This window comes from Conger conger, chromosome 5, assembly GCF_963514075.1.
Source record: "Conger conger chromosome 5, fConCon1.1, whole genome shotgun sequence".
Taxonomy (NCBI): domain Eukaryota; kingdom Metazoa; phylum Chordata; class Actinopteri; order Anguilliformes; family Congridae; genus Conger; species Conger conger.
Genome location: NC_083764.1, coordinates 65,647,469 through 65,673,235, shown reverse-complemented (window position 1 = coordinate 65,673,235; position 25,767 = coordinate 65,647,469). Strand labels below are relative to the sequence as shown.

The 25,767-nt window shown below is 45.3% G+C and overlaps 2 protein-coding genes across 2 annotated transcripts; both read left to right on the top strand.

Moving 5' to 3' along the window:
• The first annotated feature begins 1,557 nt into the window (after positions 1-1,557).
• On the top strand, positions 1,558-6,064 carry LOC133128380 (E3 ubiquitin-protein ligase TRIM35-like). The gene is made up of 6 exons (XM_061241834.1): positions 1,558-2,016; positions 2,998-3,093; positions 3,179-3,409; positions 3,769-3,791; positions 4,596-4,714; positions 5,146-6,064. Exons 1-6 carry the CDS (start codon positions 1,609-1,611, stop codon positions 5,667-5,669), a joined length of 1,401 nt encoding a protein of 466 aa, XP_061097818.1. The 5' UTR covers positions 1,558-1,608; the 3' UTR covers positions 5,670-6,064.
• Positions 6,065-10,338: 4,274 nt separating this feature from the next.
• LOC133128382 (E3 ubiquitin-protein ligase TRIM35-like) lies at positions 10,339-24,520 on the top strand. Its single transcript, XM_061241836.1, has 6 exons — positions 10,339-10,743; positions 11,720-11,815; positions 13,068-13,298; positions 13,645-13,667; positions 14,528-14,646; positions 23,874-24,520. Exons 1-6 carry the CDS (start codon positions 10,339-10,341, stop codon positions 24,389-24,391), a joined length of 1,392 nt encoding a protein of 463 aa, XP_061097820.1. The 3' UTR covers positions 24,392-24,520.
• Positions 24,521-25,767: the final 1,247 nt, after the last annotated feature.

Sequence of the window (25,767 nt, the reverse complement as noted above, 5' to 3'; positions counted from 1 at the left end):
TAGGCCTAAATCTACATTTTCTCCTTCTCGTAATAACTAGTTATCCGTCATAGCTTTTGCTTAGAAAGTTTCTTATGATTTAAAAATCAATGTAATTCCCAGAGGATCAACCTTAATGAGGAAGTAAATGTTGCCCTACGATGGCTTTCTAACATTAATGAACCTTCCCTCCCTTGCAGTGATGGGGAAGTTATTCTCAACAAATAATGTGTTATTATTCCGTGATACTGGTGTAAATCTACAGGCAGATCAGCCACTCAAATCTCAGTGGCACAATGCTGCCCCCTGCAGGAAGTGTCTCTGATAACCAAGCGTGTCTACCAGGAAGAGCAAAGTACAAGTTTCTCACACACAGAGACGCTTCAGTTACACTGGGAATCTCAGGATATGATCTCACTGCATATTCTTCAGGAATTAAGGAACCTCTAAAGATAAGAGAAACAAAAACATTTAAAGAGATGTATTAAGTTTACCTGCAGTTACAGCAGTAAGTGTCGTGTCTAGGAAATGACAGAGTCCAAATCTTCAATTTGTCGAAAAACATCTTCGCGAGGGAAAAGACGACACCAGGCAGCAAGATCTTCAGGAAAATCAGACTTTATTAGCACACGTGCATAAAGCCGGATCAGCTCTCCAGAACTGACCCCCGACTGGCATTTGTACACCCATTTTATACACAGTTACTCCACCTACAACTCCTCCTCAAACCTCATTCAGGCAAATCACCCACACTTTTCTTATCGTAACTCCTCCCAACGCTCCTCCCACAACGTCATTGTGGCAAATTGCCAACGGTCCTTATGCTCTGCCAACTCTGTACAAAGTTCAGGGCATTCTGCCAACTACGTGTCCTCACTTCACCCCGCACCTGCTCTTGGCAAACTACCAGACCTCATAAAGTTCTGGATGCCCTCCCTCTAACACGTCATCCATACACGTCACTCTGCATCTTTAGCTTTTATAAGACAAACTAAGCAGCAGTAATCATTGAAAATATACAGACAAACTAAACATTTCATTAATATTCACTTCTAATATACTTTTCTAATATACAGACATACTAAACATTTCATTAATTATTCTCTTCTAAGGGAATAAATGTACGTAGCATTCTTTGCTCTCATTTCAACAGTTTTCACTGTGGTTTCTTGCGTTTTCATAAGCTCAGCTATAATTAATGTTCAAGGTCAAATAGATACACTTCTGGCATAAAACATTGAGAGTCCCGGAGAAATCAGCTGTACAGTCATATCTTGCTCTGCCCGTGTCCTTGACACAGTTCAAGACGGCCCCCCCCCCCCCTGCCAGCTGGCTGGGCTCACTGTGTAATCCTACCACAATTTAGCAGTTAATCAGTTTGAAACTATACAGGGTACATATCATACTTTAATACAGATATATTGATAAACTTTTAGCACACATCGTCGAGAGTTTTGGAGGAACCAGCCTGCTCACTAAGGTGGAGTCTGATTTTGACTTGTGATTGGTTATCATGCTTTTAGGAGGGAGATCTTTCGTTCTGTGAATTTTCCCCTTCATAAGTAAAAGTGAAACTAAACTGCAGATTTAGCAGAAGCCATTACTGAGCTCAGAACAGACGGAGACAGAATGGCGTCTGGATCTCCTTCTCTCCTGGAAGAGGAGCTCTCCTGTCCTGTGTGCTCTGAAATCTTCAGGGATCCTGTTGTCCTGAGTTGCAGCCACAGCTTCTGTAAGGTCTGTCTGCAGCAGTACTGGGATCAGAAGGGATCTCTGGAGTGCCCAGTTTGCAGGAGAAGATCTTCGAAGGAAAATCCTCCCATTAACCTGTCTCTGAGGAATATCTGTGAGACGTTCTTAAAGGAGAGAAGTCAGAGAGCTAAAGCAGGATCTGAAGTGCTCTGCAGTCTGCACAGTGAGAAACTCAAAGTCTTCTGTTTGGAGGATCAAATACCCATCTGTGTTATCTGTCAAATTTCCAAAAAACATGAAAACCACAAAATGCGACCAGTTCAGGAGGCTGCAGAAGAGTATAAGGTAACCGGTTAAAACACAATTTAAACATTCATAATTTCTTTTATTAACTTTATATTTTACAAATTTCATCAGAAAATTCTTGATGATTAAAAATGATTTGTTTTGCTTTCATCTACTGAGCCCTTGGTGAAGGTTATCAGACTGAAAACAGAAGTATAATTAACATTGAATATTAAAATGTTTCATTATTTTCACATTCTAATGTAAGTATTTATTGCATTTCCAAAGTGAAATGATCTGCAAAAGGAGCCATTTTAGTTCTCAGGCCTGACTGCAGTTGGAGCTCCTCACTAGGTGTCACATGACTGACAGAGAGAGACAGGAGGGAGGGGCAGGAGTGTGGAGACGTTCTCAGAGCTGTGTTAGGGAGCAGTGCTCAGCATGGGACAGTCGGGGTCAAAGTTCATGCTCAGATAAATGTGTCTGACACAATGTGGTCTCAGATGGAAGATCACTGTTAATGTGTCAAGAGAGACTAAGTACACATTGTAGGATATTTTCATTTTAAAACGTCTGGATATTGAATGCCTCACAGCAAGGGTTTGAATCCCGGTCAGCCGGGGCCTCTCTGTGTGGAGTTTGCATGTTCTCCCCGTGTTTGCGTGGGTTTCCTCCCACAGTCCAAAGACTTGCAGGTTAGGCTGATTGGAGAGTCTAAATTGCCCGTGGGTATGAGTGTGTGAGTGAATGGTGTGTGTGCCCTGCGATGGACTGGCGACCTGTCCAGGGTGTATTCCTGCCTTTCGCCCAATGTATGCTGGGATAGGCTCCAGCCCCCCTGCGGCCCTGTTCAGGATAAGCAGGTTAAGATAATGGATGGATGGATGGATGGATGGATGGATATTGAATTTTGTCTGTGAAAGCAGAATAGAGCCATTCTGTCTCCCCTCTGTCTGAGCAGGGACTCTTGTGCTGTCTGTAGGCAATGAAGTTTACCGTCTGTCCGTTTCCTCAGTAAAGTGTGGACTCATTTCTTTCCAGGAGAAACTCAGGACTGCACTGGCTCCACTGCAGGAGAAGCTAAAAGCCTTTAATGCACTGAAGCTAATCTGTGATCAAACAGCAGAGCACATCAAGGTACTGAACTGAGGCCTTTAAGGTACAGTGTTGAAAATGCAGCACTGGATTGTGCTGAAATGATGGTGAATAATGTTTATTCCAGAGCCAGGCCCAGCACACAGAGAGACAGATAAGGATGGAGTTTGAGAAACTTCAGCAGTTCCTAAAAGATGAAGAGGCAGCCAGGATCACTGCACTGAGGGAGGAAGAGGAGCAGAGAAGTCGGATGATGAAGGAGAAGATTGAGAAGATGACAGAAGAAATATCATCCCTTTCAGAACAGATCAGAGCCTTGGAACAGGAGCTGGGAGCTGAAGACGTCTCATTCCTGCAGGTAAGACCTGTTCACTCTGTGTCTGTAGGACTCTATGTACACTGCTGTTAATGCTTGCATACATTCATTTATACAATATAGTATTCTGTATTCTTGCAAAAGTCATTCAATCTCCTCAAAACTTAATCAAGCAGAATTATTGTTCTGCAGAGGAAGTGTTTTAAGTCATTTTTAAGTCAGTTTTACTTCATCATGTAACATAACACTGTACACATGTATAACAGTGTTAAAGCAGAAGATTTATTTTTCTATGTCATATAATATCAAAAGGTATTTAAAGAGATTAATGTGGTTCCTAACATGGTCTTAATGGACAGAGTATTGGCTACAGTGATAATAATTCACTCTCTTTATTTCAGAGCTACAAGGACACACAAAACAGGTAAACAAACTCCATCCTCTCTCATAAGGTTAAATATCAAGAGTAGTTTATTAGCTCTGCAGTGTTCTATCAGTGAGCTACTGTGGAATGTGTTTGAAATGCCTCTCTCTCTGTAATAATTACTGCAGCTTTGATAATGACTATGGAGGAACATATATATATAATAATATTGAAGTATTTACAATATTATTTGCCTCAAATATAAATACCCCCCTTCCCCCCTCCCACACTCCTGTGAGTGTGTGTCTCTCACTGGGGCTGTGAGTGTGTGTTTCTCAGTGGGGCTGTGAGTGTGTGTCTCTCAGTGGGGCTGTGAGTGTGTGTCTCTCAGTGGGGCTGTGAGTGTGTGTCTCTCAGTGGGACTGTGAGTGTGTGTCTCTCAGTGGGGCTGTGAGTGTGTGTCTCTCAGTGGGGCTGTGAGTGTGTGTCTCTCAGTGGGGCTGTGAGTGTGTGTCTCTCAGTGGGGCTGTGAGTGTGTGTCTCTCAGTGGGGCTGTGAGTGTGTGTCTCTCAGTGGGGCTGTGAGTGTGTGTCTCTCAGTGGGGCTGTGAGTGTGTGTTTCTCAGTGGGGCTGTGAGTGTGTGTCTCTCAGTGGGGCTGTGAGTGTGTGTCTCTCAGTGGAGCTGTGAGTGTGTGTCTCTCAGTGGGGTTGTGAGTGTGTGTCTCTCAGTGGGGCTGTGTGGCAGAACGCTGGGAGGGATGGAGCCATTTTCTTACAGAATGAAGATCTGATGTTGCTGCTGATAATCTTCTGTGGTAATGAAGCCCCACCCACAGCACAAGTGACTCCTGAATATTATTGCAGAGCCCAGTGCACCCTGGGGGATCCAGAGACGGTCTCAGGAGTGCTGGTTGATGTGGCCAAGCACCTGGGCAATCTGAAGTACAGAGTGTGGGAGAAGATGCTGGGGACTGTTCAATACAGTGAGTACTGGGGGCAGGGAGCTCCACATTGTCACTGTACAGGGGGAATCTTCAGCATCCTTTCCACAAGCTGATGAAGCCAGTCAGAGTCATATTGGTCCTGTCTGTGTGAGAGCCCTGGAGTGAAGAGACTGAGAACCAGTCCTTAATTTCACTGATGCTCAAAATAAAATGCTGCTTTAAGAGTGATACTGTATTTAAGGGGCTACAGAAACACTGACAGGCTTTGCTTCTTCTTACAACGATTATACTATCCTTGTGAAATCCTTAGAATTATTACTGTCTTTTAGTTCTGCTGCTTCTCTCACACATGTATCTGAAGCTATAATGTTGTTCTTGTGAAACCCAGTTTATATCATTAGGAGCCCATTGTGTCTGACGGTTTCCCTTTGTGCAGCTCAGTGCTGACGTCTCATTCTCTGTCACTTCAGCTCCTGTGACTCTGGACCCAAACACAGCACATCCCGAACTCTCACTGTCTGAGGATCTGACCAGTGTGAGACGCAGTGGTGAGAGACAGCAGGTTCCTGATAATCCAGAGAGATTTGATAGGTGGGGGTGTTTGCTGGGCTCTGAGGGATTCAGCTCAGGGAGACACTGCTGGGATGTAGAAGTGGGGGGTGAGTTCTGGCGGGTGGGTGTGGTTAAAGAGTCCATCAGCAGGAAAGGGGGTGTGTCTCTGAGCCCAACAGCAGGATTGTGGGGTATAGGGCTGTTCAGTGGGAAATACAGAGCCCTGACCTCCCCACCTACAGTCCTCACTGTGCAGAGGGACCTCCAGAGGGTCAGAGTGCAGCTGGACTGGGACAGGGGGGAGGTGTCATTCTCTGACCCCAGTGACAGCACTCCTCTCTACACTTTTAAACACTCCTTCACTGAGAGACTGTTTCCAATCTTTTGTACTGAGGGGACTGTGCGGATCTGCCCACTGGAGGTGTCTGTAAGTGTTAAATAGCACTGTGGGATTGCTTGTAAACTTCACTTGAAGTCAAAGGACTGTATTTGATCAACTCAGAGCAGATTAACTCCAAATTTTATCAACAAAAACACATTATTACAAAATATTGTGTATAATTTGAAATGTCAATACAAACATTGTATTGTGCTTGATGAGAAATGTCTAATCTCTCTGATATAACCTCACAGTGTTATTACTGAGTATTTACTGTGGTACATGGTGGTATTGTAAGTACACTGGTGTGTGTGTAATGAGTGATTACTGTGGTACATGGTGGTATTGTAAGTACACTGGTGTGTGTGTAATGAGTAGTTACTGTGGTATATGGTGGTATTGTAAGTACACTGGTGTGTGTGTAATGAGTTGGGGTGTAATAAATAAACCAGTGGAATGACTCCAGAGTGCTGCTCTTTTCCTGACCCGTCACCAGTGTGTCTCCCAGGTGTGTGATGAGGTAAGTCTCTCTCTCCAGTGCAGTATGAACGCAGACAGAGACAAATACGCCCCTCATACGCTGGGTTTGGGTTCATTCCACACTCACTTGAGCTGATCTAAGATCAGTTGAGAAACACAGAGCCATCGTAATAAGCAAAGACGTGTGGTTGAGTCTTAAGCAGGGTCGTGGTAACACAAGAAAGGCCATCGCCATGGAGACAGCAGCAGTAGTACAGTGTGAATGTCACTCAATCCAATTCAAAAAAACAATACCAAACCATCTTTTGTGATTCATGGGATATTTCTAGGATTTTTAAGACTTCTATCGTTACAACCAGTTTCACGTCATGGAGAGCAAAAAATTGTGATCAGCTTCATTCATAATCTGTGCTGCTCCATCAATCTGCAATCTGACTTGTGCCACAGCTGCACTGCCTGCTGCTAACGCTGACATACAGTAAGACAGGCAAGCGGCCATTACTGCCCTGTAGACCAGCACACATGGGCCATTACTGCCCTGTAGACCAGCACACATGGGCCATTACTGCCCTGTAGACCAGCACACATGGGCCATTACTGCCCTGTAGACCAGCACACATGGGCCATTACTGCCCTGTGGACCAGCACACATGGACCATTACTGCCCTGTAGACCAGCACACATGGGCCATTACTGCCCTGTAGACCAGCACACATGGGCCATTACTGCCCTGTGGACCAGCACACATGGACCATTACTGCCCTGTAGACCAGCACACATGGGCCATTACTGCCCTGTAGACCAGCACACATGGGCCATTACTGCCCTGTAGACCAGCACACATGGGCCATTACTGCCCTGTAGACCAGCACACATGGGCCATTACTGCCCTGTAGACCAGCACACATGGGCCATTACTGCCCTGTAGACCAGCACACACGGGCCATTACTGCCCTGTAGACCAGCACACATGGGCCATTACTGCCCTGTAGACCAGCACACATGGGCCATTACTGCCCTGTAGACCAGCACACATGGGCCATTACTGCCCTGTAGACCTGCACACACGGGCCATTACTGCCCTGTAGACCACCACACATGGGCCATTACTGCCCTGTAGACCAGCACACATGGGCCATTACTGCCCTGTAGACCAGCACACATGGGCCATTACTGCCCTGTAGACCAGCACACATGGGCCATTACTGCCCTGTAGACCAGCACACATGGGCCATTACTGCCCTGTAGACCTGCACACATGGGCCATTACTGCCCTGTAGACCAGCACACGTGGGACTCATCCTTCCAAGGATGTCAGGCATCTTCAGCACGTGATGTTAGAGGTCTGGTTTCTTCAACATTCAGAATTTAAATAGCAGTGTGACTAAGCACTTCCTCATATCTTTTGGGGTTCCTGTTTAAAACACAGTCAATATGTTTCTTCCAGCCCTTTAGGCAATAGAATACTTGAGGGATCTTAATTTTTTTTACAATTGCTTATACCCATGTCCCAGTACCGAGTACACTTTTTCAAAACTCTTAACACAGGAAGCACAACAGCAGTCTATGTGGGCTAAACTCTTAACACTGGAAGCACGACAGCAGTCTGTGTGGGCTAAAGTCTTTACACAGGTAGCACAACAGCAGTCTATGTGGGCTAAACTCTTAACACAGGTAGCACAACAGCAGTCTATGTGGGCTAAAGTCTTAACACAGGTAGCACAACAGCAGTCTATGTGGGCTAAACTCTTAACACAGGTAGCACAACAGCAGTCTAACTGGATCATTTTTCATTGCTTTCAAACAAAATGCATTCAGTGTCAACACAACACAAACACCACTAAAATTCTGTGTATCGACAGCACCTTTTGGACAGGTGAAGGTAATGTTTTAAAAACTGTTCAAAACATAATGCAATTGAGTTAGACAGCAATTTGACATGTCCACCATAATACCATATTGAAATATATATGCACGTGGGGGGAAAACCCCCGAAGAACCCGCACCACTCAGCCACGCAAACGTTACACATTGGGAGAGGTATGCGAAGGAGTGTATTTCCCTAGAAAGGTGATGGGGAGATCAGCACCATGGAGAGAGACACCTCTACCTGCAGTCCAGGACCCCGGACAGCACATGTGAGTGAACAATGTGGAAAAGTACTAACTCAGCTGCAGCCCTTTTTCTAAAACGAGGAGGGGAGGATTTAAGGCGCGGTCAAGGCTGCAAACAGAGTCAGTCTATTCTGAGGAAGGAAGAGGCAGAGAGAGGAAGGACCGTCTGCGCCCTGCTGTACTGACAAGGAGGATTGATCCGAAAGGAGACCCCACCTTTACCGAAGGACACGTGAGGATAATAAAGCACCTTCACTTACCCTCTCCCTGTGTACGTCCCCCAGCCCTGACGCGGCCCAGGAGGGAATGAGGAAGGAGGCCCTGAAGAATACCCCGGTCTGGGAAGAGCATAAGTTCTTTTTGCCTGAACGGCCCTTTTAAAAGATTAATTTTTTCTGAATATTGCTGACTCCTGTGTCTGGTTTCCAGCTGGGCCCACCCACTGCCCTCAGGATCCACCCCGAGGCACCACAGTAGATAAAGGAAGGAAAAATAAAACACAATCCTTGCTTTTATTTTCATTTTTGTTGCTTTTTTTTGAAGAGTGCTCTTCGGTTGTTTTTTTGTTGGCGTTGTCCCTTCTTTTAAAGGGCAGGTTTGTCTTCCTGTAATTCTCAAACATAATGGCCACCATGTCCGTTAGCTGTCAATCTCCACCCGGAATGAGCGCTGTGTACAAATTTTGGCTTCACCGAAATCATTTTTGTTTTTTTCGTTTGAGTCATGGAATTGTAGTAGCGTCTGTTGCTGTGGATTTCCCTCGTGTAAAAAACGCTCTGTTTGAATTTGAGTGCCCTCTGCAGGAACAAAGCGAAACGTCAAGGTGCTGCTGCTTCTGGAGTTGAATACAACCTGAGACTAGTCGCACGAAAACGTCACGTGTCAGGGGAAGCTCGAGCAATCAGGCTGTGAACACCCTACTGACCTGCAGAGGGAGCCAGAGAGCAGCTGTGAGAAAAATATAATGTAGAACAATGTAACCTAGGATATATGTATCCAGATATGTACAATGCATATAGTTAGAAACACTCTAGATTTTAGCAGTTATTCTCACATTGGTGTGGTACATTCTCCGTGCTTTGTTTTGCTGCAGTAGTCATAAAGTTCGTATTAGTGTAGCTCTCCTTGCTGTGAAAGAACTCGGAAAGTGAAAGTGAACGGGAAAGGTTGTTTGCAAGACGTCGCCTGTCCAGGGAATTTCCCCTACACAGCGAGACACGGTCGCCCCGGGCGACACTGCAGCCAATCACCTGTTGCTCTGTGGTGTCGCCGGTCACAACAGATCGTGCGGCACAACCACTGGAACACCGCCGTACGGTCCTGTGATCCAGGGGGGAAGTTTACGTGACATAATACAAGTGTCTTTAATGACAACGTGTTGTTGCAGTGATAATATTTTCACAAATATTTCTTTTAGTTTTACTGTAATGCCCCTTATGTTGCGATAAAGGCTGTAGCTCAGGGAAGCCAAAATGTCGGGCTCAGAGTGAAAACGCCAGATTCAACTCTTCTACATCTGGACTGAAGACCGTCAGTTCTTTTGTTGAATGGGGTGAATTCAGTGATCGCAAAGGAAGCGGGTAGGATTTTACCGCCCTGCGCACGTACCTCAAACTCTGTACAAAGCAAACGTGGAGTCAGGTAAAGGTGGAGCAATTTACTAACTACACCATTGCTGCTGTGTACCCGTTAGAGCTTTTCAAAAGCTTAATTTATTTCTGATATCTCTTTTTTTTTTTCTCTTAGTCTAGTCTGAATGTATAGACGAAGATGTAGGACTAAACCTTTATTTTATATATTATAGGGGTTTCGTACAATCAGAACCCTTAAAATGTACTTTCGGGAACTACACATCATTTTGTACTTTTATATAAGTTCTGTTAGTCGTTAGGAAGAGCAAAGTACAACTTTCTCACACAAAGACCCTTCAGTTTAACTTGGAATCTCAGGATATGATCTCACTGCATATTCTTCAGAAATTAAGGAACCTCTAAAGATAGAGAAACAAAAACAGACTGAGAAGCAGACATTTAAAGAGATGTATTAAGTTTACCTGCAGTTACAGCAGTAAGTAAAAGTGAAACTAAACTGCAGATTTAGCAGAAGCCATTACTGAGCTCAGAACAGACGGAGACAGAATGGCGTCTGGACCTTCTCTCCTGGAAGAGGAGCTCTCCTGTCCTGTGTGCACTGAAATCTTCAGGGATCCTGTTGTCCTGAGTTGCAGTCACAGCTTCTGTAAGGCCTGTCTGCAGCAGTACTGGGATCAGAAGGGATCTCTGGAGTGCCCAGTTTGCAGGAGAAAATCTTCAAATCAACGTCCTCCCTGTAACCTGTCTCTGAGGAATACCTGTGAGGCGTTCTTAAAGGAGAGAAGTCAGAGAGCTGAAGCAGGATCTGAAGTGCTCTGCAGTCTGCACAGTGAGAAACTCAAACTCTTCTGTTTGGAGGATCAAATACCCATCTGTGTTATCTGTCAAACCTCAAAAAAACATGAAAACCACAAAATGCGACCAGTTCAGGAGGCTGCAGAAGAGTATAAGGTAACTGGTTATAACGCAATTTACACATTCATAATTTATTTTATCAACTTTATATTTTACTAATTTAATCAGAAAATTCATGATGATTGAAAATAATTTGTTTTGCTGTCATCTACTGAGCCCTCGGTGAAGGTTATCAGTAGAACTGAAAAAAGAAGTATAATTAACCTTTAATATTAAAATGTTTCATTATTTAACATTCTAATGTAAGTATTTACTGTATTTCCAAAGTGAAATGATCTGCAAAAGGAGCCATTTTAGTTCTCAGGCCTGACTGCAGTTGGAGCTCCTCACTAGGTGTCACATGACTGACAGAGAGAGACAGGAGGGAGGGGCAGGAGTGTGGAGACGTTCTCAGAGCTGTGTTAGGGAGCAGTGCTCAGCATGGGACAGTCGGGGTCAAAGTTCATGCTCAGAGAAATGTGTCTGACACAATGTGGTCTAAGATGGAAGATCACTGTTAATGTGTCAAGAGAGACTAAGTATACATTGTAGGATATTTTCATTTTAAAACATCTGGATATTGAATGCCTCACAGCAAGGGTTTGAATCCCGGTCAGCCGGGGCCTCTCTGTGTGGAGTTTGCATGTTCTCCCCGTGTTTGCGTGGGTTTCCTCCCACAGTCCAAAGACATGCAGGTTAGGCTGATTGGAGAGTCTAAATTGCCCATAGGTATGAGTGTGTGAGCGAATGGTGTGTGTGCCCTGCGATGGACTGGCGACCTGTCCAGGGTATATTCCTGCCTTTCGCCCAATGTATGCTGGGATAGGCTCCAGCCCCCCTGCGACCCTGTTCAGGATAAGCAGGTTAAGATAATGGATGGATGGATGGATGGATGGATATTGAATTTTGTCTGTGAAAGCAGAATAGAGCCATTCTGTCTCCCCTCTGTCTGAGCAGGGACTCTTGTGCTGTCTGTAGGCAATGAAGTTTACTGTCCGTTTCCTCAGAAAAGTGTGGACTCATTTCTTTCCAGGAGAAACTCAGGACTGCACTGGCTCCACTGCAGGAGAAGCTAAAAGCCTTTAATGCACTGAAGCTAATCTGTGATCAAACAGCAGAGCACATCAAGGTACTGAACTGAGGCCTTTAAGTTACAGTGTTGAAAATGCAGCACTGGATTGTGCTGAAATGATGGTGAATAATGTTTATTCCAGAGCCAGGCCCAGCACACAGAGAGACAGATAAAGATGGAGTTTGAGAAACTTCAGCAGTTCCTAAAAGATGAAGAGGCAGCCAGGATCACTGCACTGAGGGAGGAAGAGGAGCAGAAGAGTCGGATGATGAAGGAGAAGATTGAATGCCTCACAGCAAAGGTTTTGGGTTTGAATCCCGGGGCCTCTCTGTGTGGAGTTTGCATGTTCTCCCCGTGTTTGCGTGGGTTTCCTCCCACAGTCCAATGACATGCAGGTTAGGCTGATTGGAGACTCTAAATTGTCTGTGAGTATGAGTGTGTGAGTGAATGGTGTGTGTGCCCTGTGATGGACTGGCGACCTTTCTAGGGTGTATTTGTCAGGGTTGGGAGGTAGTGACTGGTTGTGGCCACCAGGGGGCAGGTTGTCATTATCTTCACCTGGTCCTTGTTAGTGCCAGGGGAGCCTACCTCCTGAGGGTATTTAAAGCCCTCGCTGGCAGTCTGTCAGTGCTTTGGTGTTCGCTCTTGCACCAAGCTGGTAAGCACGCGGTAGACTAGGTGTGTTAGTGAGTCAGGTATCGTGCTGGTGCAGGGTTTCGTTCACTCTTAAAAGAAAAGGTAAGGAAGGTGTTCAGGTCGTTAGTGCGGCGTGTGCTTCTGACGCCTTCCTGAAGGTTCTTTTTATTTCTAGCTCGTGTGAGCGTTTGGGTGAGGGACGTTGTGCCCGGTATTATATTTATAGTCCCCGTCTTTACAGTATTCCTGCCTTTCGCCCAATGTATGCTGGGATAGGCTCCAGCCCCCCTGCGACCCTGTTCAGGATAAGCAGGCTAAGATAATGGATGGATGGACGGATGGATATTGAATTTTGTCTGTGAAAACAGAATAGAGCCATTCTGTCTCCCCTCTGTCTGAGCAGGGACTCTTGTGCTGTCTGTAGGCAGTGAAGTTTACTGTCTGTCTGTTTCCTCAGTAAAGTGTGGACTCTGTCATTTCTTTCCAGGAGAAACTCAGGACTGCACTGGCTCCACTGCAGAAGAAGCTAAAAGCCTTTAATGCAGTGAAACTAATCTGTGATCAAACAGCAGAGCACATCAGAGCACAGTACTGTACTGAGGCCTTTAAATCACAGTGTTGAAAATGCAGCACTGGATTGTGCTGAAATGATGGTGAATAATGTTTATTCCAGAGCCAGGCCCAGCACACAGAGAGACAGATAAAGATGGAGTTTGAGAAACTTCAGCAGTTCCTAAAAGATGAAGAGGCAGCCAGGATCACTGCACTGAGGGAGGAAGAGGAGCAGAAGAGTCAGATGATGAAGGAGAAGATTGAGAAGATGACAGAAGAGATATCATCCCTTTCAGAACAGATCAGAGCCATAGAAGAGGAGCTGGGAGCTGAAGACATCTCATTCCTGCAGGTAAGACCTGTTCACTCTGTGTCTGTGGGACTCTAAACACACTGCTGTTAATGCTCACACACATTCATTTATACAATATAGTATTCTCTATTCTTGCAAAAGTCATTCAATCTCCTCAAAACTTAATCAAGCAGAATTATTGTTTTGCAGGGAAAGTGTTTTAAATCAACATTATCATGCAACATACACTGTACACATGTATAACAGTGTTAAAGCAGAACATTTATTTTTCTATGTCATAGAATATCAAAAGTTATTTAAAGATATTTAAATAAAAATGGTTTCTAACATAGTGTTAAAGGACTGAGTATTTGCTTCAGTGAATAATTCACTCTCTTTATTTCAGAGCTACAAGGACGCACAAAACAGGTAAACAAACTCCATCCTCTCTCACCAGGTTAAATATCAAGAGTAGTTTATTAGCTCTGCAGTGTTCTATCAGTGAGCTACTGTGGAATGTGTTTGAAATGCCTCTCTCTCTGTAATAATTACTGCAGCTTTAATAATGACTATGGAGGAACATCTATATATATATAATAATATTGAAGTATTTACAATATTATTTGCCTCTAATATAAATGCCTCCCTTCCCTCCTCCCACACTCCTGCGAGTGTGTGTCTCTCAGTGGGGCTGTGAGTGTGTGTTTCTCAGTGGGGCTGTGAGTGTGTGTCTCTCAGTGGGGCTGTGAGTGTGTGTCTCTCAGTGGGGCTGTGAGTGTGTGTCTCTCAGTGGGGCTGTGAGTGTGTGTCTCTCAGTGGGGCTGTGAGTGTGTGTCTCTCAGTGGGGCTGTGAGTGTGTGTCTCTCAGTGGGGCTGTGAGTGTGTGTCTCTCAGTGGGGCTGTGAGTGTGTGTCTCTCAGTGGGGCTGTGAGTGTGTGTCTCTCAGTGGGGCTGTGAGTGTGTGTTTCTCAGTGGGACTGTGAGTGTGTGTCTCTCAGTGGGGCTGTGAGTGTGTGTCCCTCAGTGGGGCTGTGAGTGTGTGTCTCTCAGTGGGGCTGTGAGTGTGTGTCTCTCAGTGGGGCTGTGAGTGTGTGTCTCTCAGTGGGGCTGTGAGTGTGTGTCTCTCAGTGGGGCTGTGAGTGTGTGTCTCTCAGTGGGGCTGTGTGGCAGAACGCTGGGAGGGATGGAGCCATTTTCTTACAGAATGAAGATCTGATGTTGCTGCTGATAATCTTCTATGGTAATGAAGCCACGCCCACGGCACAAGTGACTCCTGAATATTATTGCAGAGCCCAGTGCACACTGGGGGATCCAGAGATGGTCTCAGGAGCGTTGATTGATGTGGCCAAGCACCTGGGCAATCTGAAGTACAGAGTGTGGGAGAAGATGCTGGGGACTGTTCAATACAGTGAGTACTGGGGGCAGGGAGCTCCACATTGTCACTGTACAGGAGGAATCTTCAGCATCCTTTCCACAAGCTGATGAAGCCAGTCAGAGTCATATTGGTCCTGTCTGTGTAAGAGCCCTGGAGTGAAGAGACTGAGCACCAGTCCTTAATCTCACTGATGCTCATCATAAAATGCTGCTTTAAGAGTGATACTGTGTTTAAGGGGAAGGACGGGAGCTACACAAACACTGACAGGCTTTGCTCCCTCTTACAGGGATTATACAATATGTGACTTATGAAATATTATCCTTTAGTTCTGGTGCTTCTCTCACACATGTATCTGAGGCTATAATGTTGTTTTTGTGAAACCCAGTTTATATCATGAGGACCCCTTTGTGTCTGACGGTTTCCCTTTGTGCAGATCAGTGCTGACGTCTCATTCTCTGTCCCTTCAGCTCCTGTGACTCTGGACCCAAACACAGCACATCCCAAACTCTCACTGTCTGAGGATCTGACCAGTGTGAGACGCAGTGATGAGGGACAGCAGGTTCCTGATAATCCAGAGAGATGTGTTGGGTGGTTGTGTGTGCTGGGCTCTGAGGGATTCAGCTCAGGGACACACTGCTGGGATGTAGAAGTGGGGGGTGGGATCTGGCAGGTGGGTGTGGTTAAAGAGTCCATCAGCAGGAAAGGGGATGCGGATGTGAGCCCAGCAGGAGGACTGTTTGGTATAGAGCTGTTCAGGGGCAAATACAGAGCCATGACCTCCACACCTCCACGCCTCACTGTGCAGAGGAAACTCCAGAGGGTCAGAGTGCAGCTGGACTGGGATAGGGGGAAGGTGTCATTCTCTGACCCCAGTGACAACACTCCTCTCTACACTTTTAAACACTCCTTCACTGAGAGACTGTTTCCTTTCTTTTGTACTCTGGGGACTGTGCGGATCTGTCCACTGAAGGTGTCTGTAAGTGTAAAATAGCAATGTGGCATTGTTGGTAAACATCAGTTGAAGTAAAATGACTTTATTTAATCAACTCAGAGCAGGTTTACTACAAATGTCAAACAAAAACACGTCATGAACAAAATATAGTCAATTATCTGAAATGTAAATACAAACATTCTTAAGTGCTTGATGAGAAATGTCTGATCTCTCTGATATGACCTCACAATGTTATTACTGAATAATTACTGTGGTGTATGGTGGTACTGTAAGTACACTGGTGTTGTGTGTGTAATGAGTTGAGGTGTAATAAATACACCGGTGGAATAACTCCAGTGCTGCTCTTTTCCTGACCCATCACCAGTGTGTCTCCCAGGTGTGTGATGAGGTAAGTCTCTCTCTCTCCAGTGCAGTATGAACGCAGGCAGAGACAAATACGCCCCTCATACGCTGGGTTTGGGCTCATTCCACACTCACTTGAGCTGATCTGAGATCAGTGGAGCCCCCCTCCCTCGTTGAAAAACAATCTCAGCGCAGAAAGGGTGCTGCAGTGCTGGGATTGGGTGTTCAGGTCTGCCAATCATTTCAGGAAAAACACAAAAGAGGGTGGAATCAGTAAGGATCCTACTTTATTGAGTCTAACCTCCAGAGATGCCCTTAAGAACCAAAAATCAAGCTTCCACCTTAGGCTACTACGCACATCTCAGAATACATTTCATTGTTTAAAACACACAAATAAAATAGTGCTCATAGCAGTTGTAATGGAGCGCTGGGATTGTGTGCGCAGTAACGTAAAGACAGGAGATATTTGTATCGTTACTTTCATTGGAAGTTGAACAGGACCAGAGAAACGAGTGTGACTCACACACCTCTTCTAACAGCCTGACTTCTTCACTCGTTCTTCACCCCGACGCTGCTGCGTAACAGTGACTCTACCGCCCTCTAGTGGAATCAGAACTGGCAGTCTCACGCCACTCCACTCCATCTCCTGCCACCAAAAATTTTAACATACTATAACTCTACTTACCTGCCTAATCGTTCTACAATAACCACTGCAACGTGTATTTTTACTTCTCAACAATTATCTTCATAATCTGAAAAAATAAGATTATAAATTCATAATCAGAAAAAAATATATATATTCAATGAAAGTCTTTCAGATGATGAGGTAACTCTCTCTGTCTTTGTGGGTCTCGGCGCCAGTGCACATTGGTTGCTGGGTAACCAGCCCCTGTTGGAGGCGCTGTCCGAGCAGTGTTATGAGGAGCAGTGTTATGAGGAGCAGTGACATGACCAGTGTTATGAGGAGCAGTGGCATGAGCAGTGTTATGAGGAGCAGTGACATGATGAGCAGTGTAATCATGAGCAGTGATATGAGGAGCAGTGATATGAGGAGCAGTGTTATGAGGAGCAGTGATATGAGGAGCAGTGTTATGAGGAGCAGTGATATGAGGAGCAGTGTTATGAGGAGCAGTGTTATGAGGAGCAGTGTTATGAGGAGCAGTGATATGAGGAGCAGTGTTATGAGGAGCAGTGATATGAGGAGCAGTGATATGAGGAGCAGTGTTATGAGGAGCAGTGATATGAGGAGCAGTGTTATGAGGAGCAGTGACATGAGCAGTGTTATGACTAGGGACAGTACAGTCCTTCAGCTCTCCAGCAGAAATATCCTCAGGTTCTGAATGGATTGGGTCTTTGCGTCTTTGGACCGCTCCTCCATCCTCCAGCCTCTCTCTGTAGGATACCGGTCCAGTCACCGTCTCTGCGTATCCAGGAATCCATTTCGGTCCGTGACTGAAGTTCCTTGTATGTGCAGGATCACCGATGACAAACCTGCCTGTCATGGTTCTCAGTTTTCTTTGCTTCTTTTGAACTCTCCATTTCAGGTGGGGGTGTATGGAGTCCAGGGTGCAGCGGAGAGCAACATTCCCGCTGGTGATAGAGCTGTCGTGGTCTGCAGAGTTGCTCTGCAGCTGAACCAGACTCTTGCCCCTTTGGTGTCCAGTGTTACCTCCAGACAGTTTTTCATAATCTTTTGGACATAAAGGTTTGGACTGGCCGCTCTGCAAGCCTGTTTCTTCCTCATGAACCCTGTAAACTCTGCACTCACAGAGCAGCTGCCATTATCAGAGACCAAGAGTTCTGGCTGCCATGGCTACTGAAACTAATGTGCAGGCGCTCAGCTGTTCAGGCTGCAGTGGCTGAACTGACTTGGTACACATCCATCCATTTTGAGTCAATCAGGATGAAAAACTCATGTCTGTCAGGTTCTGTGTTTTTCTGTATCTGTCCTTTACGTTTTCGTTCCTTGTGACCCTCTGTGCTCACCGTAGTCAGTCTCTCTCATTCATTCGTTCCACCTGTGTCTCCACCTCCCACTCCTTATATGGACTTCCTTCCTGTATCTTGTCATTCATTTCACCTGTTCCTTATCATCTGTTCCCCAGTTCACTCACCTGATTCTTGTTCCCCTTGTTATCTGTTTTAAATATATTTACTGGTCTGTTTCATTTGTTCATCTCAGGCGCGTTCATCTTCCCCTGTTTCCGAGTTCTGCCCTTGTTATTTCCTTTCCCCTGGTTCTAGCCTCCTCTTCCCCGTGCCTTTGCCCTGATATATTCTGTCTGGCTTTTGCTCTCTGCCTGGTTTGTTGGATTTAGTTTTACACTTTTGCCGGTCTGGCTTCTTGGTTTTTGAACTCCTGCATGTTTTCCAGATTACACTCTGCCTGCCCTGCATCTACCGGTCTGCCTGAATTACAACTACTGATTTTTATTACAAACAAACAAACAAACAAACGCAAAAGTAAATCTTCTATTCTGGGAACAGAATATTGCTCTCCCTTTGACACTCGAGTTAACGTCAGCTTGTACCCGCTACAGCAGTGGTTCTTAAACGTTTTGTCTGGCGACACCACAAAAATAACTGGAGAGGTCTGGCGACCCCACTTTCCCAAAACCCATTCCAAACCCATGTTAACAACTGTCAATCAACCAAAAACGAATAAGGCAATGTAAGAAATAGCCTAGGCTACAACAATTTAATAAAACGAACAAGAACCAGAACAAACAAAGCAATCACGATTAAACAAATGCACAAATCATCAGATCCAGTTCAGATCTAAAACGGGAGCCAAGAGTCACAACACCAGAGCAGCTAATCTGGAGGCGGAGAGAGACAGAAACACGGCTATAACGATCTCACTTTATTTATTTTAGTTTCTTCCTCTGGTTTATTTTCTTTAGTAACATACATAGGCTATGTTAATGAGAAGGATGGGCCTGCTTCCACGAACATAGCAAGTTAATTCTTGGATTGATGCTGCACACGGCGACACAAAGGTTTTCCTCCACGCTGCTGAGCCGACATCTGTATTTATTTGTTATATAGGCCAGAGACGAAAATGTCTTCTCGCACAGATAGGTCGATCCAAAAGGCGTGAGGATGTTAGTGTTGAGCTTCGCCCCATCATTTCAGTCCCGTGCTGATTTTCTCCACACGGCCACATAGCTCAACATGGATTCCCCCAGTTACCTGAACCTCCAGGTGAGTTTGAAGCGCTGAACAGCCTCGCTCGGCTTCAGACCGGAATGTTCCTCGAGCAGTGTCACTCACTCATGAGTCTCCTCATGATGGGGTGGGGGACGTAGAAGACGAAAACATGCTATGGACGTGTTGTTTTCAACACATGTGCATGCTCATATAAAACTGAAGCTTTTAAATGTAAAATACAACATAATTGTTCAGATAATTGTCTTTCTTTTTTTGGTATGGAGCCTGTATGCAATGAGTAGGCCTACATCTCTCTCACATACGCATCTATTAATATTGAAAAAATCTAGTCCTTATTTTACCAGTGCATAATTACAACTCTCCAGAGTTCCCTTGGTTTATCCACTGGGAAGATTTCCTGACACAACGGTTTAAAAAATGCACGTGTGTCTGTATGTACTTCTGTATGTACTGTCGTCCGTGTTCAAAAGGTGTTTTGCTTTTTAAAGCGTTTTTAAAATCTTTAATTGAATGTGTTTTTATACGGATTTGGCTTAGCGTCAATTAACTGCATCCCATGGCTTTGGTTTACTCTGCAGTGCACTCTTGTGGACAAACCAGGGTGGTACACCTGAGGAAGAAACAGGAGCCTCTGGACAGAACTGAATTGAGAGCCAATCATTATTACATTAGTGGCATTTGGCAGACACTCTTATCCAGAGTGACGTGCAGTTGATTAGACTAAGCAGGAGACAATCCTCCCCTGGAGCAATGCAGGGTTAAGGGCCTTGCTCAAGGGCCCAATGGCTGTGCGGATCTTATTGTGGCTACACCAGGATTAGAACCACCGACCTTGTGTGTCCCAGTCATTTACCTTAACCACTACACCACAGGCTGCCCTGTCATGAGTATTTGTGAAATTCAACTAATCTAAAGCACAGCTAACTCCATCAGCTTCATCAGTGACAATATTATGAAGAGGAATGGATTGTGGACTCCAGTTATGCATGTGTGTGAAGCATGTTTGTAAGGGAGGGTGTGTGCTTGAGTTTATGTGGGTAATGAGATTCCATTTGCATTACATCAGAGAGAACTGGCAGAACCTGAAAAACAAGGCTGGTGTAAAAGTGAAGACAGACTTTTACAGTGTACCACTTTCTCACAGACAGACGCTGTAGCTACACTGGGGAACTTATGATATGATTTCACTGTATATCCTTCAGATTTATTTACTGAGCTCAGAACAGACGGAGACAGAATGGCGTCTGGATCTCCTTCTCTCCTGGAAGAGGACCTCTCCTGTCCTGTGTGCTCTGAAATCTTCAGGGATCCTGTTGTCCTGAGATGCAGTCACAGCTTCTGTAAGGCCTGTCTGCAGCATTGGTGGAGAGACAAGGGATCTCAGGAGTGCCCAGTTTGTAGGAGCAGATCTTCGAAGAAACATCCTCCCATTAGCCTGTCTCTGAGGAATACCTGTGAGGCGTTCTTAAAGGAGAGAAGTCAGAGAGCTAAAGCAGGATCTGAAGTGTTCTGCAGTCTGCACAGTGAGAAACTCAAAGTCTTCTGTTTGGACGATCAAATACCCATCTGTGTTATCTGTCAAATTTCCAAAAAACATGAAAACCACAAAATGCGACCAGTTCAGGAGGCTGCAGAAGAGTATAAGGTAACTGGTTATAACGCAATTTATTCTTCATGATTGAAAATGATTTGTTTTGCTGTCATCTACTGAGCCCATGGTGAAGGTTATCACTATAACTGAAAACAGAAGTAGAATTAACATTTTAATATTAAGATTTGACATGATTTCACATTCTAATGTCAGTATTTACTGTATTTCCAAAGTGAAATGATCTGCAAAAGGAGCCATTTTAGTTCTCAGGCCTGACTGCAGTTGGAGCTCCTCACTACGTGTCACATGACTGACAGAGAGAGACAGGAGGGAGGGGCAGGAGTGTGGAGACATTCTCAGAGCTGTGTTAGGGAGCAGTGCTCAGCATGGGACAGTTGGGGTCAAAGTTCATGCTCAGATAAATGTGTCTGACACAATGTGGTCTAAGATGGAAGATCACTGTTGATCTGTCATGAGAGACGAAGTATACATTGTAGGATATTTTCATTTAAAAACATCTGGATATTGAATGCCTCACAGCAAAGGTTTTGGGTTTGAATCCCGGTCAGCCAGGGCCTCTCTGTGTGGAGTTTGCATGTTCTCCCCGTGTTTGCGTGGGTTTCCTCCCACAGTCCAAAGACATGCAGGTTAGGCTGATTGGAGACTCTAAATTGTCCGTGAGTATGAGTGTGTGAGTGAATGGTGTGTGTGCCCTGTGATGGACTGGCGACCTTTCTAGGGTGTATTTGTCAGGGTTGGGAGGTAGTGACTGGTTGTGGCCACCAGGGGGCAGGTTGTCATTATCTTCACCTGGTCCTCGTTAGTGCCAGGGGAGCCTACCTCCTGAGGGTATTTAAAGCCCTCGCTGGCAGTCTGTCAGTGCTTTGGTGTTCGCTCTTGCACCAAGCTGGTAAGCACGCGGTAGACTAGGTGTGTTAGTGAGTCAGGTATCGTGCTGGTGCGGGGTTTCGTTCACTCTTAAAAGAAAAGGTAAGGAAGGTGTTCAGGTCGTTAGTGCGGCGTGTGCTTCTGACGCCTTCCTGAAGGTTCTTTTTATTTCTAGCTCGTGTGAGCTTTTGGGTGAGGGACATTGTGCCCGGTATTATACTTATAGTCCCCGTCTTTACAGTATTCCTGCCTTTCGCCCAATGTATGCTGGGATAGGCTCCAGTCCCCCTGCGACCCTGTTCAGGATAAGCAGGTTAAGATAATGGATGGATGGATGGATGTTGAATTTTGTCTGTGAAAACAGAATAGAGCCATTCTGTCTCCCCTCTGTCTGAGCAGGGACTCTTGTGCTGTCCGTAGGCAGTGAAGTTTACTGTGGGTCTGTTTCCTCAGTAAAGTGTGGACTCATTTCTTTCCAGGAGAAACTCAGGACTGCACTGGCTCCACTGCAGGAGAAGCTAAAAGCCTTTAATGCAGTGAAACTAATCTGTGATCAAACAGCAGAGCACATCAAGGTACTGTACTGGGGCCTTTAAATCACAGTGTTGAAAATGCAGCACTGGATTGTTCTGAAATGATGGTGAATAATGTTTATTCCAGAGCCAGGCCCAGCACACAGAGAGACAGATAAAGATGGAGTTTGAGAAACTTCAGCAGTTCCTAAAAGATGAAGAGGCAGCCAGGATCACTGCACTGAGGGAGGAAGAGGAGCAGAAGAGTCAGAAGATGAAGGAGAAGATTGAGAAGATGACAGAAGAGATATCATCCGTTTCAGAACAGATCAGAGCCTTAGAACAGGAGCTGGGAGCTGAAGACGTCTCATTCCTGCAGGTAAGACCTGTTCACTCTGTGTCTGTAGGACTCTGTGTACACTGCTGTTAATGCTCACACACATTCATTTATACAAGATAGTATTCTCTATTCTTGCAAAAGTCATTCAATCTCCTCAAAATTTAATCAAGCAGAATTATTGTTTTGCAGGGAAAGTGTTTTAAATCGACGTTATCAGGCAACATACACTGCACCCATGTATAACAGTGTTAAAGCAGCACATTTAATTTTCTATGTCATATAATATCAAAAGTTATTTAAAGATATTAATGTGGTTCCTAACATGGTGTTAATGGACAGAGTATTGGCTACAGTGATAATAATTCACTCTCTTTATTTCAGTGCTACAAGGACACACAAAACAGGTAAACAAACTCCATCCTCTCTCATCAGGTTAAATATCAAGAGTAGTTCATTAGCTCTGCAGTGTTCTATCAGTGAGCTACTGTGGAATGTGTTTGAAATGCCTCTCTCTCTGTAATAATTACTGCTGCTTTAATAATGACTGTGGAGGAACATATATATATAATAATATTGAAGTATTTACAATATTATTTGCCTCAAATATAAATACCCCCTTCCCACACTCCTGTGAGTGTGTGTTTCTCAGTGGGGCTGTGAGTATGTGTCTCTCAGTGGGGCTGTGAGTGTGTGTCTCTCAGTGGGGCTGTGAGTGTGTGTTCCTCAGTGGGGCTGTGAGTGTGTGTCTCTCAGTGGGGCTGTGAGTGTGTGTCTCTCAGTGGGGCGGTGTGGCAGAACGCTGGGAGGGATGGAGCCATTTTCTTACAGAATGAAGATCTGATGTTGCTGCTGATAATCTTCTGTGGTAATGAAGCCCCACCCACAGCACAAGTGACTCCTGAATATTATTGCAGAGCCCAGTGCACCCTGGGGGATCCAGAGACGGTCTCAGGAGTGCTGGTTGATGTGGCCAAGCACCTGGGCAATCTGAAGTACAGAGTGTGGGAGAAGATGCTTGGGACTGTTCAATACAGTGAGTACTGGGGGCAGGGAGCTCCACATTGTCACTGTACAGGGGGAATCTTCAGCATCCTTTCCAAAAGCTGATCAAGCCAGTCAGAGTCATATTGGTCCTGTCTGTGTGAGAGCCCTGGAGTGAAGAGACTGAGCACCAGTCCTTAATCTCACTGATGCTCATTATAAAATGCTGCTTTAAGAGTGATACTGTATTTAAGGGGCTACAGAAACACAGACAGGCTTTGCTCCTTCTTACAACGATTATACTATCCTTGTGAAATCCTTAGAATTATTACTGTCTTTTAGTTCTGCTGCTTCTCTCACACATGTATCTGAGTCTATAATGTTGTTTTTGTGAAACCCAGTTTATATCATTAGGAGCCCTTTGTGTCTGACGGTTTCCCTTTGTGCAGATCAGTGCTGACGTCTCATTCTCTGTCCCTTCAGCTCCTGTGACTCTGGACCCAAACACAGCACATCCACTCCTCTCACTGTCTGAGGATCTGACCAGTGTGAGATACAGTGATGAGAGACAGCAGGTTCCTGATAATCCAGAGAGATTTGATGCATGGTTGTGTGTGCTGGGCTCTGAGGGATTCAGCTCAGGGAGACACTGCTGGGATGTAGAAGTGGGGGGTGTGGCCTGGCGGATGGGTGTGATTAAAGAGTCCAGCAGCAGGAAAGGGCGTTTGGATCTGAGCCCAGCAGGAGGAGTGTGGGGTATAGGGCTGCACGATGGGAAATACAGAGCCCTGGCCCCCACACCTACACGCCTCACTGTGCAGAGGGACCTCCAGAGGGTCAGAGTGCAGCTGGACTGGGACAGAGGGGAGGTGTCATTCTCTGACCCCAGTGACAACACTCCTCTCTTCACTTTTAAACACTCCTTCACTGAGAGACTGTTTCCATTCTTTGTGGGGACTGTGCGGATCTGTCCACTGAAGGTGTCAGTAAGTGTGAAATAGCACTGTGGGATTGTTTGTAAACATCAGTTGAAATCAAAGGACTGTATTTAATCAACTCAGAGCAGGTTTACTACAAATGTTATAAACAAAAACACATTACTCCAAAATAAATAAATACACCAGTGGAATGACTCCAGAGTGCTGCTCTTTTCCTGACCCGTCACCAGTGTGTCTCCCAGGTGTGTAATGAGGTAAGTCTCTCTCTCCAGTGCAGTATGAACGCAGGCAGAGACAAATACGCCCCTCATACGCTGGGTTTGGGCTCATTCCACACTCACTTGAGCTGATCTGAGATCAGTGGAGCCCCCTCCCTCGTTGAAAAACAATCTCAGCGCAGAAAGGAGGCTGCAGTGCTGGGATTGGGTGTTCAGGTCTGCCAATCATTTCAGGAAAAACACAAAAGAGGGTGGAATCAGGAAGGATCCTACTTTATTGAGTCTAACCTCCAGAGATGCCCTTAAGAACCAAAAATCAAGCTTCCACCTTAGGCTACTATGCACATCTCATCAAAGATTTCATTGTTTAAAACGCATCCTCTTGGCACAAATAAAATAATGTTCATAGCAGTTGTAATGGAGCGCTGGGATTGTGTGCGCAGTAACGTAAAGACAGGAGATCTCTGTATCGTTACTTTCATTGGAAGTTGAACAGGACCAGAGAAACGAGTGTGACTCACACACCTCTTCTAACAGCCTGACTTCTTCACTCGTTCTTCACCCCGACGCTGCTGCGTAACAGTGACTCTACCGCCCTCTAGTGGAATCAGAAAACTGGCAGTCTCACGCCACTCCACTCCATCTCCTGCCACCAAACATTTTAACATACTATAACTCTACTTACCAGCCTAATCGTTCTACAATAACCACTGCAACGTGTATTTTTACTTCTCAACAATTATCTTCATAATCTGAAAAAATAAGATTATAAATTCATAATCTGAAAAAATATAGAATAAAAATATATATATTCAGTGAAAGTCTTTCAGATGAGGAAGTAGCTCTCTCTGTCTTTGTGGGTCTCGGTCCCAGTGCACATTGGTTGCTGGGTAACCAGCCCCTGTGGGAGGCGCTGTCCGAGCAGTGATATGAGGAGCAGTGATATGAGGAGCAGTGACATGAGGAGCAGTGATATGAGGAGCAGTGTTATGAGGAGCAGTGACATGAGGAGCAGTGTTATGAGGAGCAGTGACATGAGGAGCAGTGACATGAGGAGCAGTGATATGAGGAGCAGTGTTATGAGGAGCAGTGACATGAGGAGCAGTGTTATGAGGATCAGTGATATGAGGAGCAGTGATATGAGCAGTGTTATGCCTAGGACAGTACAGTCCTTCAGTTCTCCAGCAGAGATCTCCTCAGGTGACTCAGGTTCTGAATGGA

What these genes read in the sequence shown, in the direction of transcription:
- LOC133128380 (XM_061241834.1), top strand. Translation starts at nt 1,609, where the DNA reads ATGGCGTCTGGATCTCCTTCTCTCCTGGAAGAGGAGCTCTCCTGTCCT. An exon ending in AAACAGCAGAGCACATCAAG is followed by an intron (nt 3,094 to 3,178) that starts GTACTGAACTGA and finishes TGTTTATTCCAG; the next exon opens with AGCCAGGCCCAGCACACAGA. An exon ending in GCTGGGGACTGTTCAATACA is followed by an intron (nt 4,715 to 5,145) that starts GTGAGTACTGGG and finishes CTGTCACTTCAG; the next exon opens with CTCCTGTGACTCTGGACCCA.
- LOC133128382 (XM_061241836.1), top strand. Translation starts at nt 10,339, where the DNA reads ATGGCGTCTGGACCTTCTCTCCTGGAAGAGGAGCTCTCCTGTCCTGTG. An exon ending in AGGCTGCAGAAGAGTATAAG is followed by an intron (nt 10,744 to 11,719) that starts GTAACTGGTTAT and finishes ATTTCTTTCCAG; the next exon opens with GAGAAACTCAGGACTGCACT. An exon ending in AAACAGCAGAGCACATCAAG is followed by an intron (nt 11,816 to 13,067) that starts GTACTGAACTGA and finishes TGTTTATTCCAG; the next exon opens with AGCCAGGCCCAGCACACAGA.